We start from the raw sequence: 21,474 nt of genomic DNA on the forward strand, positions 1-21,474 counted from the left end.
GAATGTGTCATGGTGTAGAAAGTTGTAGGTCTCCTTGGATTCAGATGCCAGTCTGCCATTTGGGAATAAGTTGCTCCTAATCTTTAGAGACTAATCTCCACAAAAGAGGGGAAGTGACCTGTATCCTGTAAGACTGTTGTGAGCTAATCCATTTAACGGTGCAACACACGCACTGCACTTCTGCAGGGCGTGCAGTAGCCATGGAAGGATAGTTTTAGATTGCTCAAAATCTCATGTATTGACAGACACAGCAACTAAATAGTAAAATATAAAACCCATGTATAACATTTAAAATGAAACTAAGTAAAATGGACTGCCCACAAATCCTAAAGCCCCTGTAGCCATGAGCCCTGCCTGTTACTGACATCTCCGGGAGAGAAGGCAGAGGAAGCAGCATGGCATCCCGGAGTACAGAAGAACCCCAATAGCCCAGAGGCGTTCCTGAGAAAGTGCAGCAGGCCAGGGTGGCAATGGAGGGGTCCTGGTGAATCCAGGGGATGCATGCTCAAGGCCTGAAGTGTAGTTTAGCTCCTACAAACTCTCAAAATGGACTCACAAGGCTCCTTTCTAAGTCAGGGTTGCACACTGAGGGAGAAACTTCTGGAAGTGCAATAAAAATTAAACAGAACAAGGAAAACAGAGACAAAGGAATGAAAAAGTAAAGCTTAAAGTAGGGGAGAAAAACAGAGTGAGGAAATCTCAAAAAGCAAGATACTATGTTTTTTTAACTTTGCATGAAAATAGAAATGTGATGTTACAAAAGCTTCTTAAACCAACTTTCTTCCTAGTAGTTTAGGAAAATCAAATTAACATAAAAGTTTTTTTAAAAGTATCAAGAATAAATCCTATACAAAGTTACTGTAAGAAAAAAAGAGACTAAAGAATAGAATAATATTGCTGCAGATAATAGGAGCATGCCAGAAAACTTCTTTAAAAAGAGATAAACTGAGGTCGCCGGTTCGAAACCCTGGGTTTGCCTGGTCAAGGCATATATGGGAGTTGATGCTTCCTGCTCCTCCCCCCCTTCTCTCTCTCTCTCTCTCTCTCTGTCTCTCTATCTCTCTGTCTCTCTCTCTCTCTGTCTCTCCCTCTCCTCTCTAAAAAATAAAAAAATTTTAAAAAAATTTTTAAAAAAAAGAGATAAAAATTCTATGATGTTACTTCAAAATAAGTAAAAGTGGCCTGACCTGTGGTGGCGCAGTGGATAAAGCGTCGACCTGGAAATGCTGAGGTCGCTGGTTTGAAACCCTGGGCTTGCCTGGTCAAGGCACATATGGGAGTTGATGCTTCCAGCTCCTCCCCACCTTCTCTCTCTGTCTCTCTCTCTCTCCTCTCTCTCTCCCTCTCTGTCTCTCTCTCTCTTCCTTTCTCTCTCCTCTCTAAAATGAATAAAATAAAATTAAAAATTAAAAAAAAATCCTCAAGGGTTGTAACAGTTACAACTCTGTTTTAAAAAAAAAATAAGTAAAAGTTATTAACAACATAGAGCAAATTTTAAAACCTCAGAAATAAAATGACAGAATTAAAGACAGAATTAGAATTAGAAATGAAAGAAAAATTCATTTTATAAGTGAAGCCTAGCCTGACCAGGTGGTGGCACACTGGACAGAGCATTGGCCTGGGATCCTGAGGACTCAGGTTGGAAACCCTGAGGTCGCCAGCTTGAGCATGGGTTGCTGACTTGAGTGTGGGGTCATGGACATGACCCTATGGTTGCTAGTTTGAAGCCCAAGGTCGCTGGCTTGAGCAAAGGATCACTGGCCCAGTTGGAGCCCCCAGGTCAAGGCCTGTATGAGAAAGCAATCAATGAACAACTAAGGTGCTGCAAGTATGAGTTAATACTTCTCATCTCTCTCTCTTTCTGTCTGTCCCTGTCTGTCCCTCTCTTTCACTCTCTCTCTCACACACTAAAAAAAAAAGTAAATAAATAAATAAAGACTAAACTGGAGAAAACACAAGTGCAGACAACACAACAAATAATGCCTTAAGAGAAATACAATATGAAACAAAAAAAAAGTTTAAATAAAAAAATATATATATATATTTTTTGTATCTTTCTGAAGCTGGAAACGGGGAGAGACAGTCAGACAGACTCCCGCATGCGCCCGACCGGGATCCACCCAGCACGCCCACCAGGGGAGATGCTCTGCCCACCAGGGGGCTATGCTCTGCCTCTCCAAGGCATTGCTCTCTTGCAACCAGAGCCACTCTAGCGCCTGGGGCAGAAGCTAAGGAGCCATCCCCAGCGCCCGGGCCATCTTTGCTCCAATGGAGCCTTGGCTGCGGGAGAGAAAGAGAGAGACAGAGAGGAAGGAGGGGGTGGGGGTGGAGAAGCAAATGGGCGCCTCTCCTATGTGCCCCGGCCGGGAATCGAACCCGGGTCCCCCGCACGCCAGGCCAACGCTCTACCACTGAGCCAACCGGCCAGGGCCATAAAAATAGTTTTTAAAGATAAAAATAATTTGAGAGAAGTTACAAGTACTGAACATTGGCAAAGAAGAACCAACATATACATAAAAGAATTCCCAGAAGAAAATCAAAACAATAGAAAAAAACATGTTATAGTAATATAAGGTTATAGTAATTAAATATATAGAAATATAAAAATATAGAAGATATATAAAAGTGATTAAAATATTAAAAATAGTTATTAAAATTAAATAAAGTTATGCCATTTAGATAGGAATTAATATAGTGGCTTAGTGCCATAACTCTGTAATGTGATAAACAGACTCTGACTTACAAGCAGAGCCCAGTTAGTATGTGTGTGAACTTAACACATAGATAAGAAGGAACTTGGTGCCATAACTCTGTAATGTGATAAACAGACTCTGACTTACAAGCAGGGCCCAGTTAGTATGTGTGTGAAGTTATACATAGATAAGAAGTAGCTTGGTGTTATTTACATTAACTTTGTAAATTAATGTAAATAAGAACATCTTTAAAAGTGGTTTAATGTAAACATTTCAGTAGCTTGAGATAGAGGGGGTTACCTGCCAGGAACTCCCAAAAAGGTGGTTTGAGGTGATAATCCTGTAGATGACACCTGTTAGAAGGCATTGGCCAGAAAAGGTACTAAAGCTGAAGGTTCCCCTGCTGCAGTAGTCGCACAGACTCCAACATTGATGTGGACTGTCTCCACGCTGCTCTGAGCTCTGACCCCAGCCAGCCAAGAGGAGCACGCTGACGGGGTCCCCTTAAGCTGTACCCAGGCATGCCAAAAGGATTTGTGAGTAATAAATTGCCTGTGTGATTATTGCAACTAATTTGTGTGTCAGTCGTGTCTTTCCTCCGGTGCACTTAGCAATAGCATCCTCATAGCCGCCTCAAGAGTAGTCTCGAAGAGGCTGCCAGCCCTGCTGATAAGCAGGAGTGTCCCACTGCACGGGGAAGTCGAATCAGGGACGCCTGATCGACGTAGAGCTTGGGCTCTACTGGGACAAACAAATAGTAAAATCTATGATTCAAGAAAAGTTCCTAAAGATTTGAAACTGCCTATTGAATGAGAATACTCTGTACCTAAGAATTTATTGACCCAACATTAGCAATACCAAATCATATTTTAGTAAAATTACTTAACTTGAAAGAAAGAAAGAAAACCCTTTGGGCATCTCAGAAGAAAAAGAAAAAAAGTACATGACTTATAAGGGAAATAAAATGTGATTGTAGACTTTCTGATGCTAGTGCTTTACCCCAGAAGACACAGGAAAGAGGATTTTAGATCCAGTAGAGCTACCCTTCAAATATAAGGGGTACACACTGCTGTCAACTCAATGACTGAGTACACTGTAGAATCTATAAGAGAATAAGCTTTAGACAATAAAGACACCTGATGGGACAAATTATGTATCAAACTAAGACTAAATGAGAGTTAAGAGGGAAAGATTATAGTAGGAAATGGTTCTTTGTTCTGACAATGTAGATACAGTACAACCATTCTTTAAATGAGGAAAAATGGAGCTAGCATACAAGAAAAGTAACTATTTTCAGTAATCTTAATCAGAGGTGGTAGCGTTAATATTGTATAATTTTTTTTTTTTTTTTTTTTTTTTTACAGAGGCAGAGATAGACAGGGACAGACAGGAACGGAGAGAGATGAGAAGCATCAATCATCAGTTTCTCGTTGCGCATTGCGACTTCTTAGTTGTTCATTGATTGCTTTCTCACATGTGCCTTGACCGTGGGCCTTCAGCAGACCGAGTAACCCCCTGCTGGAGCCAGGGGCCTTGGGTCCAAGCTGGTGAGCTCTTTGCTCAAGCCAGATGAGCCCGCACTCAAGCTGGCGACCTCGGGGTCTCGAACCTGGGTCCTTCTGCATCCCAGTCCGACGCTCTATCCACTGCGCCACCACCTGGTCAGGCTATTGTATAATATTTTGAGATTGCTATATGTATAAAGTGGGACAGAACATGAGTGATTATACTGTATTCTAATTTCACCATCTTCTGTATCCTCAAGAAACAGAATTTTCAGTGTGGAAGAAAGTAGATATAAATATAACATAGAAGATGTTAATTAAAATGTATGAAATATTGCATTTGAATTGGAAATATCAATATAAACTCAAAAGATATTTGTGCATACTGCCTGGCAAACAGTAGGCGCTCAACAAAGAGCTGAGGGGATGGACAGCTGTGTCTTCAGTGTGTTTACTCAGCACAGGTGAGCATCTGGCTTGTTCCCGTTCAGAATCGCCATGCTTTCTGTCCTCTGGGTTTTAGCCGTGTTGATGACACAAACTGTCTCCTTTCCTTCTCTCCAAATCCACCCACACTGCTTTCTCTGGGAGAGCTCGCTGATTAGCCCAGAACACCTGAGGCCTTCTTCCCTCCGAACCCTGAATTCCAGCTGTATTTACAGCTTGGCTGTCAGTACCAAAGCCATCTCCACTTCCTTCTTGCATGTAAGTCAGGCCACCTCAGCTGGCACCCAGGGTGCAGCATGATCTGACCCCTGCAGCCGCCTGCCACATTGCCTTTCTGTAGCGGTTTCTCCAATGCACTCTCCCATTAGGTCTGCCTGATGTTGCACATGTGGTCCCCCTGCCTGGACCACCCTCCTGCTCCTTTCTCTACTAGTGAGTTCCTTTAAGGTGTATCTCCTCTGGAGGCCTTCCTTGGAGTCCCTCTCCATAGAGCTCAGGCTGAGGTGCTCCTCCGTGGTGCCTAGTATCTCTCCCAGAACTCATACTATAGTGTGATGGGCTGCCTAGAGGACTGCTTCCCTTGGCAGACTGTTTGTCTCCGTGCCCCCAGTGCCCACAGCCTCCTCCCCCACCCCGTGAGTATCCTTCTCTAACATCCCTTTCTGAGACACGGCGGACTCTGTCGGGGTGATGCTTCCCCTGTCTCAGGCAGTGTGACAAACTCAGTTTCCCTGGAGGTCTTTATATGGACTTCAGTAGAACCTAGGGCAGTGTCTGGCACTGATGGTTACTTGGAAAAATATCTGTAGGAAAGAGGGAAGAATTGAAAGAAGGAAAGGAGGGATGGAGGGAGGATAATAAAAGCAGATTCAGTTATATGTATCAATGATAAACAAATTGGCATTTGATTGATTCATCCAGTGATTTTCAAAATGGCACCAAGAAGGGTAGACAGCCAACCTCTCCCAGCTTATTGCATTATTTAGAAGGCAGAAAAATTAACTTGCTTATCATGAAAATGTATCCCCGAAAGTCCTATTCTTTCATTTATCCATTTACTCTCTCTCTCTCTCTCTCTCTCTCTCTCACATACACACACACACACACACACACACACACACACACACACCCTTCTCACCCTTGATAGGGTATAGTTTCTGACTTTTAAAAAATGGTTGCTCCTTTCTGTTTAAAAAACTGTATTAGCTATTCAGGGAATACTAGCCCTTTCCCTGGACTAAAAAAAAAGGCATTTTATCCATTAAAATCTAACCAGGGTGTAGTAACCATAAAATCCAGCCACTCTGTTAGGAAGACGGATATCCTCAAAGATTTATGTCTGGCCGTCTCAAAGAAAATGTGTAAGATGGAGTTTTCTCAGAGACTTCCTGGCTGCGCTCCACCCCACACATAATTTCTGTTTGTATAAACCTCAGATCAAAACTCAGGAAGGGTTAAGGGAAACCTTTCTGAACCACAGGTTATGTCTGCTCACCATCCTCGGTTGACCGTTTGGAATGAATTAACCAGTCCCCAACCAGCCCGCAACTGGGGCTTGGATGGAATTAACCACCTCTTCAGTCCAAATGGTCAAACCCTTTGGGGTCTCAGATTCGATCCAGATTTGGGGTGAGGGTATATTCAAAGTCATTTGCACGTCCCTATAATTGTGGCGAGAGATAATGAAAACACACCACACTATTAGTCTCCAGGATATGGTGGAGACCATTGGAAACATCAGAATTCGGGAAGGGGTGGAGAAGGGGGTGTGACTATTTTGAATGAACCTGAAAGAAAATACTTCCCAAACCCTCTTTCAGAAGACAATTTCAGTTCCAATTTTTCATAAGGTTGGAAAAAGTTAAGCAAACGAGAACTATAGACACTTGTTTATAGAAGGTTTTTCTCTTTAATTGCTGTTTTTGTTTCATGAAAGAAAAGTCCCATAAAATAAAAGCTCATTTCTGGTTCAGGGAGGTAGTGAGACTCCTGAGAACGCCACCAAAGGGCTGACTTGACTCTGGCCAGCTCAGGAGCCCAAAGACTTGAACATCTATATATTTCCATAGCAGGGTGTGTGACTTTCCCACCATACACCCTAAAGTTCTCTCCATACATTTGAGACAGTTTTAAGAATCTGAACTGTGGGACCATCTGGTTGCTGGCAAGGATTCCAGACAAGTGGTTTTCTAAGAAGCCAAGTTCTGGTTTGACTCTTTGATTGGAAAAGTATCTATTTCACTAAGGGTGATAGGCCCCTGGATGCTTTCTCACCAAAAAAACCCAGAAACCAATACTTGAAATGCCAGCAGTGAGTTGTAGGGAATTCTTTTGGTTTGCCTTCAAGGACACAAAACATCGCAAAGGTCTTCTCTTTGGCATCAGGGCCATGGCGTGGAGAGCTGGCCCAGGGCGTGTGTGGAAAGAGTCAGACGTTGGAGTCAACAGACCTGGGTTCAAATTCTGGCTTTGCCACCAGCAAGCCAGTCTGACCTTAGGCCAATTTGCTTCTCCTGAAACACTGACCTCAGTCTCGGGGAGGCGGTAGGGGCTCAGGGAGGTGATATTTGCACATTTCCTTCCACCGTGCCTGGTACACGGCAGGGGCTTATCAGTGTTGGTTTCATGTCCACCAATCTGGTAAGAGCAATGGAGACACACAATCTCTCTGAGGTCTTTGAATTCCTCCAGAGACTTCTGTCCGGAGCCTTCAAAGAAGGCAGAATATGTTACCTGCTTTCATTAATCCAATCAACAGACATCACAAGTCACGGAGGTGGGGCTGGCATAAGGCCCAGACAGGAGGGATTCTTAAAGACAGAGGGGGCATTTCATTTACACACAAGCTAGTGCCGTACAAGGCGGACCCCAAAATGCATGAGAAGTATTTGTTAATAACCAGAGTGCTATAATTGGATAACTGAGCAGAGAAGAAGGTACACCCAGCTGCACCCGTCCAGGGCCAGCCAGGTAGCATGGCGTTGTCTAGTGACAGCAGGGAAGCCTGGGTCCCATCTGAAGGCCACTGTCGGCACCAGACAGACGTCCTCATGCAGAAATGGGTCAGTGCGGCCAGGTTTCTCATTTTTCAAGCAAAGCCAGAAGTCTGGATTTGTCTGTAAAGCCTCCTAATTTTTAAATATTGACAGTTTTAAAAAATTTAAACATCTGTCTGCAGGCCAGATGGGTAGGGAAAGATCCCAGTGGCTGCAGGGCCCCACACAGGAGGTGGGGCTCACGCCAGGCCTTCAGTCAGGGGTAGAATTTACATTTACCTACGTGGGCCTTTGCCATGTGAATACCTCTGAGGAGGTGGTGTGGCTCGGAGGTTATGGACTTGTTGTCTACTTCCTCATGTGCACAATAAGAAAAATAACATCTATTCAGGGAGAAGTGAGGACGCAGTAAGACCGAGTTCACTGAATTCGCACACCCAAGAGCTTGGTCGTATTGGCCTTTACTGTCCCAGGCACCTGTGCTGTTTGTACTGAGAGAGGGACTGATAACATCCACAGCTCTGCCACTCTCTACCTCAACCTGTCCCATTTGGAGAGCCAACGCCTGCCCCAATCTTGACACAATGGCCCTGTGCAATGGATGATGATTTTACAGATGAGGAAATGGACGCAGTGCAGAGGAGTGAAGAACCCATGTGGGGTCACACAGAGAGTCCGTGGAGAAACGATGAAAGCCTGTGTCTCCCTGACCCCACGGCTCACCTTCCGTGGGCTCCACCCCCGCCCACAGGGCCTGCTCTGTGTGTTCTGAATTCCAGGAGCCCCACACCCTGGAGGCTCCTGTGGCTCCATCCCCACAGGCCTGAGACACCCCCCTTACCCTGCCCTACCTGTCACCCAGTCCCATCAAGGCTCTTTGAACTGGGCTGTGAGGCTCATCCACAAAGCCCAGGAAGCGTCTCGGACGCAGAAGAGGGTTTCATGGTTTTTCTTTCAAAAGCGCAACCTGACGCGCAGCTACTGTGTCAGTGATGCCTCTAGTCCCAAATGCCAGCAACCCCAAACAGCTTGAAACAAGAAGAAACTGGCTCAGGGGCTGTGGGAGCCCGTCTCAGGCCGTATCTATGTGCTCTGTTTTTATGGACTTGGTCTGAGGTGCCCAGCCCACAGATTTGGGGCAGGTCTCCCCCACACAGCCCAACCTTCCTCTGCAGCCCCCTGAGGAAGGGACACAGGGGACATGGGGTCAGGGACCGTGGGCAGTCCCAACTAGAGCAGCACTCAGGCCATACATATCCCCAACACGGGTGCTTTGTTCTCGTCTTGGAGCCGTTTCACCTAAGGTGGGGTTCAGAGGCTGGTAGCCAGCCCCGGCCATGTTCCTGTGACGGACACCAAGCCCTCACTGCCTCACTGTGTGCTAGGAAGCCCACCTGTAGATAGCCCTTGTACAAGGTCTGTCTGTCCCACCGGCCCTTGGCTAGCCACTTTACTCAAATTCAAATTCCCCCGTGTCCAGTTTCACTGTCTATGGTTACTAGTGGTCAACTGTGGTCTGAAATTATTAAATGGAAAGTTACAGAAATAAACAATTCATAAGTTTTAAAATGTGTGCTATTCTGAGGAGCGTGATGAAATCTCGCACCATCCTGCTCTGTCCCGCCCTGGACGTGAATCATCCCTTTGTCCAGTGTCTCCACGTTGAGTCACTTAGTAGCCCTCTTGGTAATCAGATCGACGGGCACGGTATTGCAGGGCTTGTAACCTTTATTTTACTAATAATGACCCAAAGCGCAAGTGTAGGGATGCTGAGAATTCAGACATGCCGAAGAGAAACTGTAAAGTGCTTCTGAGTGAAAAGGGGAGTGAGTAGAGGAAAGTACAGTCTACGGAGGGTTTGGCACTATCTGAGATTTCAGGCACGGGGGGTCTAGCAATGTGACCCCTGCGGAGAAGGGGCGGACTGCTGTATACACAATCAGAGAGGAAAAGAATCATCTAGAACAGACCAAAACCATGCTGCCCTTCCAACCCAACACCAAGGACTCCCTTCCAAGTACTAACCAGGCCCGACCATGCTTAGCTTCCGAGATCAGGCGAGATCGGTCGCGTTCAGGGTGGTGTGGCTGTAGACCCAACACCAAGGACTCAGCATTCCCTCCCTTCCCTCCAGCTCAGCTGCCACGTGTCCCTCCTAGGGGGATGTCCTGCCCCTCTGAGGGTAACACTACTGTTTAAAAGGGTCTGTTAGCTGAAAAGGTCCCTGTAACCACTTCGAATTGACACAGGAGTCTTCCCCACACCCAGAAACAGGAGGCTGCACTGGACTTTTCGATAGACTTTATCTCTTCCTACCTGATGACAGGTGCTTTTGGCTCTAAGTGCTTCTCTTTCAGACCCTCATCTTCATGCAACATGGTGGATGTTAAGAGCATCAGCTTCTGGGGGCAGGCGGGCATTACTTCCTAAGCTACTCGTGTGATTTCTGCTGAACAGAGTTGCTGTGAGGATTCCATGAAAGAATGAATGGGAGGGGCTTAACTCAACACCTGGTACTACATATGCAATAAAAGGGGGCAATTATTATTGTCACTGCAGGTCAAGAGTTTTAGATGCATAATCTTTTTCTTTCTTACAACGAACCTATGGTGTAAGTACTTTTATTCCCACTTTCCTGGTGAGGAACAGGCCGAGCAAGGTTGAACAGCAGCCCAGGGTCTGAAGGTAAATGTATGGCGACGGTGAGATCTGTTCTCAGGACCGCCTGGCTCTACACCCTCGCACCCTAACCACCAGTCCCTCGCAGCTTCTCTAAAGGAAGCCCGAAGCTGAGTGGAGACACCCCTGCATGCTCGGCCGTTCTGGCCAGTGCGGACCTTGCCCCCCTTCCTGTGCCTGCAGAAGCTTGCTGCCGAAAGCACAGCGTTTAAACACGACTTCCAGGAACAACGAGGTCAGCACAGCATTTAAACACGACTTCCAGAAACAGCGAGGTCAGCACAGCATTTAAACACGACTTCCAGGAACAACGAGGTCACAGATTCCATGCAGACTTACACCAGAATCTCAAGGCAAAGGACACACTGGCCCCTCAGACCCCTCCGGACCCCTCTAGGAGTTCAGGGATGTCTCCTGATCATCACTCTGTCCATCTGCAGGGTCTTTCTCGCTCTAGCAACCTATTGCTCCTGAAAGCAAGTGACCGGGCTGTCACATCTCAGACTTCCCTGCCTGCATTAATTTTCCACGGAGAGGCTTGGGTTCAGGAGCCAGAGGCCTTAGGAATTCAACAGCTCCACAGGCCTGTCTCCCTGCTCCTCCAACCGGAGGCCCAATCGAACACACTTGGCTAATTGGGGGAGCGCGCCACGTGGCACTCCCCAGCCCTGCTCCTGCAGGTGGCGGCTGAAGTCATGTGCACAGGGACCCAGGTGTCTGAGGGCGCTCGGCGCCCTGCCGCTGATCCGTTTGCCTGCAGACATTCTGGACTCCCCGTCTCCGAGACAGGCCAGGACAGAGTGCATTACGAGGTGAGCCCGCCGTATTTTTCTCTCCAGCACCCCCCCTAACACACACACACTTTCTTTTTCCTTCTTGGCCTCAGGGCCCAAAGTATTCTGGACATATTTTTCATTTTTCCAAATATCAATTGCTCTTTTATTCCCCCGTCGAAGCAGTGAGTAATAAGAGTTGTGTCTGGTCCTGAAATTCCGACTGAAATAAATTAGTCCAATGACCAACAGGAGGTGCCTAGAACAATAACGGCGGGATATCTGGCATATTACAAAAGAGCCCTGGATGTCGAAGTACAGTAAGTCTAGAAGCACATTGCGAGCGGCGTTGCCAAAACGGGTATGCAATGAGCCATCCAGGCAGCAGAACGCCTCATAAATTAATCCCCCCCTTTTTTTCCTTTTTGGTCCACTGTTCACAGTTCTTTTAGCCCTCTGGTTAATGGGGCACGGAGGAGGGTACTTTTGGTGTGGCTCTAGCCCCCAGCGGCAGGCATATGCCACAGCCGTGTGTAAATGTATGCCTTTACCCCCAAACTCGCCTGGCATCCCAGGGACTACTTGTTGCAGTAACAGGAGCAGGGAAAGAACAGAGACTTTAAAGGCAGCAAGCTGTGAACCAGTACCGGACACCTACCAAGTGCCAGGCACTGTGCTAAGTTGTGGGAATGCCACCGAGGATGGCAGAGTCATCGTCCCGGTCCTCCTGGGGCTGAGAGCTTAGATAGGTCCCAGTCCATCTGAGCTGGGTCTCCATCCCCGGGAGCAGCAAGCAATGGTTTGGTCCGCAACCCAAATCCCCTCTTCCCCGGAGGGCACCACTCGTTCATGAGCCTCGGGATGGGGTGTGTAGCACAGCCTGCCCCCTTGCTGCAGAAGCAGAAGTGCCCCGATCCCACCCACACCTCCAGGAGGCCGGGGACCAGGCCTGTGAGAAGGCCCAGCCTAGCAGTTGCTCCTGCCCAGAACTTTGAATCTTTAGGGAGTGTCCCAAAGACACTGTGGTAGGCTGGGGAAAGTCCCCCAAAGATAGCCACATCCTAATCCCTGGGATCTGTGAATGTTACTTTAAGTTGCAGAGAAGGACTCTGCAGATGTCATCAAATTCAGAATTTTGAGATGGGGCTATCGTTCTGGATTGTGGGGGTGGGCCCCAATGCAATCCGTGGACCCTTGTTAAGAGAATGGTTTCCCACACACAGAGGAGAAAAGAGCAGAGGACCACGGAGGCAGCAAAGGGAGTGATGGGCCCCAAGCCAAGGCGTGCGGGGACAAGCAAGGAGTGGGTCCCCTCCCGCCAGAACCTCCAGAGGGTGTGCAGCCAGGCCGATGCCTTGATTTCAGCCCGGCAACACCGACTTTGGACTTCTGATCTCCAGAACTGTGAGAAAAATTAATTTCTGCTGTTTTAAGCCACCCAGTTTATGAGGATTTGTTACGGAAACCCCAGGCCACTCACGCAGACACCAGGAGAATTTAGGACTCCTCCACGGCACTGCGACCCATCCACCCAGAGCTTACAGATGCCCCCGTACAGTTCTGGGTGCAGACTGCCCCTGTGACACGCCCTGGCGGTGGCTCCAGCACCTGCTTCTCTCCCTGCATCTCCACCTCCCCATCAATTCCAGGAGCTCCCTTTGGACGTCCCTCCCAAATTTGCCTTTTCTGATTTTAGGTAGCCGTCGGGGCTTCTGTTGCTTGCCATCATAGGTAAAAACCCCCACGTGGCAGGGCTGTTATGAGGATTCGGGATAAGTCATATTTGGATCCAACAGACACACAATAAATCAGAATTCACAAACCAATGGCCTGCATTTTCCCCACATGGTGTATTTTTTCTTCTTCTAAACTTGAATTTGTTGTCAACATTTACACGCCAGGAGATTGCACATACAAGACTGAATTCCTAGCTTGTCTGGAAGATTTTGTGGACAGCACATGTTCCTGGCAGCAATTGGCTGGCCTTGTGGACCTGCCTGTTGTTTGCCACAGTCCGCACCAGGCCTTTCTGTTGTGCAGACAGCCCACTCCTCTCATTTCATTCGTGGTCCAGCACTGCTATGCATCTGAGTGTGCAATCCTTGTTACAAAACAAGTCTTCCTTCCACAAGACTAAAGGCAGGGTGCTGGTGGGAGGCTGGGGGACAGCTGGCCCACTGCAGACGCTCCCCCAGCCCACGGCCCACGCCAGATTCTGGATATGTGTTGCAAGGGCCAGGAAGGGCTGCTCTTCCCTGTCCTGAGACTGAATTCCCAGAAAATGGCCCTCAGAGCTCATTCCAGAAGCTCCCCAACGCCTCACTACCCTTCGGAGCAGTGGCCTGGAAGAATCCGCTGAGTTTCCCCCAAAATGTTTCTGGTCATCTTCCCTTTGCACGGCTGCAACCCACCACTTCTGATGCCCGTGACTAGTTCAATGGGCACTCCGCGAGTCTCTCTCTAGGCTGACATTTGAAATGTTTCTGCCACATAAAGCCCAAGAGGCCAGTAGCATGGACAAGACCGTGAGGATGGCGCAGATGGCTGTTCGAAGAGCTCCAAGTGGGAGTGAGAGATGAGCCCTGGTCCTTTTCCTCCAACTGATTCGGGCCGGTGTCTTTCTTTTTCCGGCCTTGAGTTTCCCCACGGAAAGGGTGAACAGGTTCTCACAGCAAGCGAGAACCTGAGTGCCGGGAAAAGACCCCACCATGTTCAGATAATAATATTATTTACCACCTAGACCTGTAACAATACAATGAGCCAATCCATATAAAGCTCCTCACATAGTGTCGTCGGGTACTTGGCCATTTATTGAAGCAGCTGTGGACGATGACACTATTAAGCCCATGCAGGGGAAGGAGGGAGGAGAAGAAGTGGAGATAGTATGAAATTTCTGGGTGCCCAGCTGGGGTTGTTATGAAGCTTGAGAGGGAGGAGGGTCTGTAGCTACTTTTGATACTTCAAGGAGTTTAATAGGAATCTCACACCTACTTACACATGATAAAGCCACAAAAAATAAGAAGAACGGCAACTTTCTTTGCTTTTGTCTGAAATCACATTAACTCCTTGGGGTACACTAAAAGGCTTTGGAGCTGAATGGACCTGTACTCAGATCCCTGGGAGGGGGTCTGACCTTAAGGAACGGGGAGTAGCGGCCCTGCAGGCAGGTACAAGGCTTAAATGAGATACTGTATGGACAGCAGTCAGCACAGGGTCCGGCTCAGGACACGGAACCACCAGGGCTAATCTCCGCTCACCTCCCTGGGCCTCAACCTCTTCACTTGTAGAATTAAAATCATCCACCTGCTTTACTCACTCAACAAACAGTTCCTGAGCCAAGGACTATGAGTACAAGAGTGTATTCACCAGACGGAGCTCATGGTCTCTCAGAACCCACAGTTTGAAGTTGCTTATTATTCATTCATTCAACAAATATTTTTATTGAACATTTGGTATGCAACAGGCTACCTCATCGGCATTAGAGATACAATGGATAGTAAAACAAATTCAGTTCCCAACCACCTGCAGAATCATAGACTAGAGAAGATGTCATTTAAAAACTCTAGTGAAGGCCCTGGCCAGTTGGCTCAGCAGTAGAATGTTGGTCCGGTGTATGGAAGTCCCAGGTTCAATTCCTGGTCAGGGCACACAGGAGGAGCACCCATCTGCTTCTCCATCCCTCCCCCTTCTCTTTCTTTCTCTCTCTCTCTCTCTCTCTCTCTCTCTTTCTCTCTCTCTCTCTCTCTCACTCTATTCCCCTCTTGTAGCCATGGTTCGAATGGTTCAAGCAAGTTAGTCCCAGGCACTGAGGATGGCTCCATGGCCTCTTCTCAGGCACTAAGATGCTCAGTTGCTAAGCAGTGGAGCAGCAGCCCCAGATGGGCAGAGCATTGCCCGGCAGGGGGCTTGCCAGGTGGATCCTGGTTGGGGCACATGCAGGAACCTGTTTGTCTACCTTCCCACCTCTCACTTAATAAAAAACAAACAACAATAAAAAAAAACACCTTAGTGAAATGCCTAGCTTAGTAGATGCTCAATAAATAAAAGTAATCTAACGTTGTGTATGTAGAACTTTGAGTTAGCTCATACAAATTATTGATCTCTTAACCCATGAAAATTGTTTGTTAGATGGGGACTTTTAAACTAAGGGGGAAGATAAAAAAAAAAGAAATATTTATTATATACTTAAAACATGTAAGAGCTCTATGCTGAAAATTACAACACGCTGATTAAAAAAAAAGATTTAAATAAACAGGAGAAGCATGGTGTGTTCATAGAGTGGAAGATGTGTGTGGCCAAGATATCAATTCTCCCCAAAGGGACCTGGAGATTTAATGCAATTCCTATCAAAATCCCAGGCATCTGGTTTTTTTGTAGACACAGACACCTTCTTCTGAAGTCCAGAAAGGAACACGGAAAGGAATAGGCCCCAGAAGTGCTGGAATAACTTTGGCAGAGAACAAAGCAGGAGAAACGACTCTATTCAATATCAAGATAGTGTGTTATTGGTGCAGGGATAAATACATAGGCCAATGAAACAGGGAAGAGTACCCATCAAATAAACCCACACACGTGTGCTCAATTTTACAAAGGTGCAAACGCAGCTCAAAGGAGGAAGGATAGTGTTGTCAACAGATAGTGCTGGAACAACTGGACAGCTTCAGGCCAAAAAGAATGACCCTTGATCCAAACAAACCTCACACCTTACACAAAAGTTAACTCCACATAGATCATGAACTGGACTGTGAAGCATAAAACTATAAAACTTTTTTTAAAATAGGAGAAAAATCTTCTGTTTCTAGGGCTAGGCACAGAGTTCTCAGAGTTGATACACACACACACAAACTCAGAAAAAATTGATCACTTGGACCTCACCAAAATGAAGAACTTGTCTCTGCAAAAATCTATGTGAAGAGGATGAAGAGACAAGCTACAGGCTGAAAGGACATTTTACCAACCACGTATCTCAAAAAGGATACATGAAAGACTCAAAATTCATTTGTAATAAAAAATAATCCAGTTAAAAAAGGGGCACAAGACATAAACAGACATTTCACAGAAGAGGAGACACAGACGGCAAACAAGCACATGAAAAGACGCCCAACGTTATTAGCTATCGGGAAGATGCAAATTAAAACCATGAGATAACTATACACCTGTCAAAATGTCCAAAATAAATAACAATGAAAGCATCAAGTGTGGCCGAGAAGAAGAAACTAATCTCTCATATGCTGCCAATGGGAATGTAAACTGGCATTCTGGAAAGCAGTGTGACAGTTTCTTGCCAAATGACCATGCAGGTAGCAATTACCATACCACCCAGCAACTGCCCTCTTAGTGTCCCAGAGAAATGAAAATTTTGCTTCACACAAAATCCTGTATAAGAATGTCCAGAGCAGCTTTATTCGTTAGAGCCCCAAACTGGAAACAGCCAGACGTCTGTCGGTCTGTGAGGGGTTAAACAGACCGTGGCCCGTACACGCCATGGAATACTACACAGCAAGAAAGAGGAACAGAATATGATGTGTGCACCAGTCTGGACGCATCTCCAGGGAATTCCGAGAACAGAAAATACCAATCTCCCAAATCTCCAAAGGTCACATATTGTTTGATTCCACTGATACGACATTTTTGAAAAGATAAAACTCAGAAATGGAGAACAGATGAGGGTTGCCAGGAGTTAAGCACAGTGAGGGAGGGGGGAGGGGGAGGCAGGCATTAAAGGGCAACACAGGATCCTCTGGTTTTTGGAATCGTGTGTCTTGACTGTAGTGGTGAATACACAGACTTATCTATGTGACGGACTATTTGGATTTAAACACACACACACACACACACACACACACGAGTACGACTACAACAGATCAGAATAAGATTGACAGATTGTCTATCCTGGTTGTGATACCGTAGATGCTATAAAAGATACACAAGATCTCCTATATTTTTTTCTGACTACTGATGTGAATCTACAATTAATTATATCAATAAAAGTTTCAATTTAAAATGTTTTATTGTTTTATATTTAAAAACTTGCATATTATCAAAATCTTGAAAATATAGGAAAGAAAGATCAGAAAAATCACCACCCAGAAATATAATCTTCTGATGCATGTCTTCCTGGGGTTTGTTTTACATTAATATGAAAATAAAATTTGAGGGACAGGTTAAAAATCAGGATGGTGACAAGGCGGAGCCTTGCTGTCCCCCACCTTCTGTGACATCAGAACTCATTGCTTGAGGGATGCCTGGTGACTAGGGCATGGTAGGGGATTGCCTATCTGCCTGTCAGGTGGGGTACCTTGTCCCACCCAGGCAGTCGACCATGGTGATCCAACAGGTGGATAGCCGGGGGCAAGCGGCAGCTGAGCTGTGTGAACAGAGAAGGGACAGTCGCTCTGAGGACAAGAAGCAGGTGAGGCCAGACCAGGTACACCCAGGTTCCTCCCATCTGGGCTCCCAGACAGACTGCCAGGCCCTCACCGTCAGATGAGGCTATCGACTCGACTCTCCCTGGAGCCTGGCCTGGCAGAACGCAGCAGACCAGGTACACCCAGGTTCCTCCCGTCTGGGCTCCCAGACAGACTGCCAGGCCCTCATCGTCAGATGAGGCTATCGACTCGACTCTCCCTGGAGCCTGGCCTGGCAGAACGCAGCACAGGGGCTCAGGTGCCTCTTCTCAAAGCCATTCCTGACCTTGAACCCCAGCACTGCCAGCAGAGTGTATTTTCCGAGAGGGCTGGGGTTTCTGTTTAGGGTCCTGCTGTCTCCCTAGTGCCTAGAATGGCGCTTGGGGCATAAGTACTGAACAAATGAATGAACTGAAATAAATAGGATAATACACCCAAATTGGAAAACTTGGAGCATTTGTTCTTAGGACTGAAATTCAAAACTCACCTGGGGTTTTTTGTCAAAATGGAGAACGCTGACACTTACTGTCCACAGCCTGGTGCTTCCACCTCCTCTCTCTCTGATGATGTGTTACAACATTCCTGAGAGGCAGCTGTTGGGGAACTCATTCACAGATGGGTAAACTGAGGCTCAGAAAGGCAACAGGGCCAGACAGCCAGGACATGCTGGGATCTGAAACCAGGCCCATCTGATTCCAGAAGCCTGAGCAAGGTTCCCCTGCCCTCCACCGCCTCCCAGGCGGAGACGCCAGGGAGGGAGGCTAAGGCAGGCTGGCAGGTCCGTGGGGCCGGACAGGCCACGGAGAGGACGGGGTTTTATTCTGAAATTGATGAGAAACCACTGGAAGGCTCTAACCAGAGCAGTGGATGACTGATCTACATATGTTTTCAAAAGGCCTGTTCACTTAATACATGTGTGTCAATAACGCCTTTAAGCTGGATGGACCTCACAGTAAGATGTGGGCTTGAGGGGCTCCCACAATACTGTAGCTTTTCCTAAAAAGTGTTCCACAGAGACCAACCCCTAGGAATGCTCCTTTTAGAAAAATCACTAAAAGAAGTCTATGGCTTGAGGAACGCTGATACCCCCACCCCTCTTGGAGATTTCCACTGCCCGTTCACTGAACAAAGGCTCCGAGAAATCACAGCAAGGCATTCACTTGTTTACCACGGCATTTCCCGGAGTCCCACACCTTCTCTTTGAAAGACGTATACTTCAAAACCCATTTTACAGATAAAGAAACAGAGGCTTGAAGAGAAGAAATGACTTGGCTCTGGCCCAAGACAGTGCAAAGAGAAAGAGTAAAACTTAACCCTCGTCCCTACCTGCCCGCCCCCCCCCCCTCCGCCTTCACAGAATACAAAATAGAAACCGAGCAGCGAATGCACTGGTGGAAACAAATCAACGTGTAAAGCGCGTGGCCAGAGAGAAGAGCGCCCAGACCAGTCGTCAGCCGTGAGAGAGAACGGGACGGTTCTGTGTCTTACATGGAAAGACTCCAGGGGACACTGTGAAGAGCCTTGAATGTACACCCTGTGCCATGACTGTCCCCTGGGCATACTCACCGGGCAGCCACCACCCCGACCAGGCCACAGAACCTTCTGGTGACCCAGATGGCCTGCTCCCAGCCAGCATCCCGCCCATAACCACGATTCTGATTTCTGTCATCACAGATGAGTTGTGTATGTTCTAGAATTTCACGGGGATGAAATCAGTGTGCACCTTTGTGTCTGGCTCCTGTCACTCATCAGTGTGTCTGCGAGACTCAGCCATGTTGTAAGCAGTGTAATTTATTTTTATTTTTGAAGTTGCTGAGAAGACTATAGCGGCTAGTCTCCCTAGAGGAAACTCGCTGGGGCAGAGGCAAGTCACGCCCACCTTTTCTCTTCTTTGTTGTGGTAGCAAGGCTAAGTCTTGCTTCGCAAACTCGGCTACGTGAGAAATGCATGCGCTCCAGGCAAATTAAGTTTGGCTCCATCTACATCGAGTGAGTTTGGGGAAAATTCAACGTCAGTCAATACAGTGTCCACCTTAGTCCTCCGTCCACTTTGGCCTGCCCCTGACACCGCCACTGTCCCAACTCACATCGTCTGTTGAAAGCAGGTGTGTCTAAAAAGCAGGCGAAGCCAGGGGTCAGGAAGGGAGCAGACTGCAAAGACATCAGAGAACTTTCTAGAATGATAGAAATGCTCTATATCTTGATTGGGGTAGAGTCCACGGGTGTAGACATTTGTCAAAACTCATCAAACTGTACATTTAAAGCGTGTGCATTTTACTGTATGTACATTATACCACAATGAAGTCGTTCCCTTTGAAAGATCCATTAAAGCTAAAGATGTAAAAGTGAGTCAAGGAGTAAGGACAGAGGTGGGTCTTCGGTCTCAGCAGAGAGAAAGAGGGGAAACACCAGTGATGTGCCAGTTAGCTGGCCATGTCATCTGTTCCTGCAGTGTCTGGGGGTTCTGGAGGACGCATGGGACTTAGAACACTAGAAAAAAGTTCAGCTCTACAAACGACCTCCTTGCTGGCCCTTGCCCAGCCCTCCGAGAGAAGCAGGGTGCCTACCTGCCCTCAAGAAGTTCCCCTCCACGGCCTAGCGTGCGGAGGACCCAGGTTCGATTCCCGGCCAGGGCACATAGGAGAAGCGCCCATTTGCTTCTCCACCCCTCCGCCGCGCCTTCCTCTCTGTCTCTCTCTTCCCCTCCCGCAGCCAAGGCTCCATTGGAGCAAAGATGGCCCGGGCGCTGGGGATGGCTCTGTGGCCTCTGCCCCAGGCGCTAGAGTGGCTCTGGTCGCAACATGGCGACGCCCAGGATGGGCAGAGCATCGCCCCCTGGTGGGCAGAGCGTCGCCCCCTGGTGGGCGTGCCGGGTGGATCCCGGTCGGGCGCATGCGGGAGTCTGTCTGACTGTCTCTCCCTGTTTCCAGCTTCAGAAAAATGCAAAAAAAAAAAAAAAAAAAAAAAAAAAAGAAGTTCCCCTCCCTCCTCTCTTCTCGCCCCCAGACGCTGCTGGTGTTGCTGGTCTTGGTGCTGTACGTGGGCACGGGGATATCAGGTGAGCTTTCTGGCATCTAAGAAAGGAGAGGCTGAGCCCACAGAGTCGAGGGGTGTTCTGGAGATGGCTGCGTGCCAAGTGGTCTCAGTGCGTGGCTCCCCCCACAGCCCTTCATCCCACTGGGGTGACCAAGTGCGTTCATGTCAACTGCCGCTCGTCTGCCCTTACTAAGCAGGTGTGTTTGTGCCAGTTTCAGGAAGAAGCTGGAAGGTTTCCAAAAGGATCAGAGAATGTAACCACCCCCAGAATCCTGTGGCTTCCCAGGTAACATATTCAGGAAGGTTCTGAAGGGGTGTCAAAGCTTGGCTGAGGAAATCTGGGAATGCTTCCTAGAGGTGTCACTGGCAAGCTGGGTCTTGAAGGATAAGTAAGAGCTGGATGCAGTGGGGAAGAGCATTCAAAGCAGAGGGAGGAGCACGTGCAAGACTCAGGGAACTTCTGAAACCAGTGGCAAAGGGGGCCTACGGGGAAAAGCTCAAGAGGTAACAGGTGTCTGCCTTTCAGGGCTGCGAACACCAGACCACGGACCCTGCAGAAGAGCCGATAAAGGTCATCAGGAATTGGCTGAAGGGGAACGTGCAAGTTTTCTTAGAAAAGCTCGAGAAAGAGGTGTGCGAGCTGGAGCAGCTGGCACGGGACCTGGAGGAGTGGCTAGGCGCCCTTCTGGGAGAGGGGTGCCCCGAGGGACCCTGCTCCGCCTTCAAAAGCCACTTGTGAGGGGTTGGGGCTGGGACCTGGGGAAGAGGCTGAGGAGATGGGGACAGGCCTGCCAGGGACACCTCTATGCAGGGCTAAGCTGTGACACTTGAAGTTGAAGGCAGGCAAAAGAATAAAATAGTTGGGACACAATGCTGTGGGTGCCAGTGCTGGCTCCTAAACTCAAAGCACAGCAGGAGGACAGCACGGCTCTGCGAGGT

At 47.8% G+C, this 21,474-nt stretch overlaps 1 protein-coding gene across 1 annotated transcript; it reads left to right on the forward strand.

The window, feature by feature from the left end:
- Positions 1-17,415: 17,415 nt before the first annotated feature.
- On the forward strand, positions 17,416-21,274 carry SMIM23 (small integral membrane protein 23). Its single transcript, XM_066276799.1, has 4 exons — positions 17,416-17,505; positions 20,506-20,557; positions 20,754-20,821; positions 21,062-21,274. The coding sequence occupies exons 1-4, from the start codon at positions 17,416-17,418 to the stop codon at positions 21,272-21,274; spliced, it is 423 nt and encodes a 140-aa protein (XP_066132896.1).
- Positions 21,275-21,474: the final 200 nt, after the last annotated feature.

Source organism: Saccopteryx bilineata, chromosome 4 (genome assembly GCF_036850765.1).
Source record: "Saccopteryx bilineata isolate mSacBil1 chromosome 4, mSacBil1_pri_phased_curated, whole genome shotgun sequence".
Classification (NCBI taxonomy): Eukaryota; Metazoa; Chordata; class Mammalia; order Chiroptera; family Emballonuridae; genus Saccopteryx; species Saccopteryx bilineata.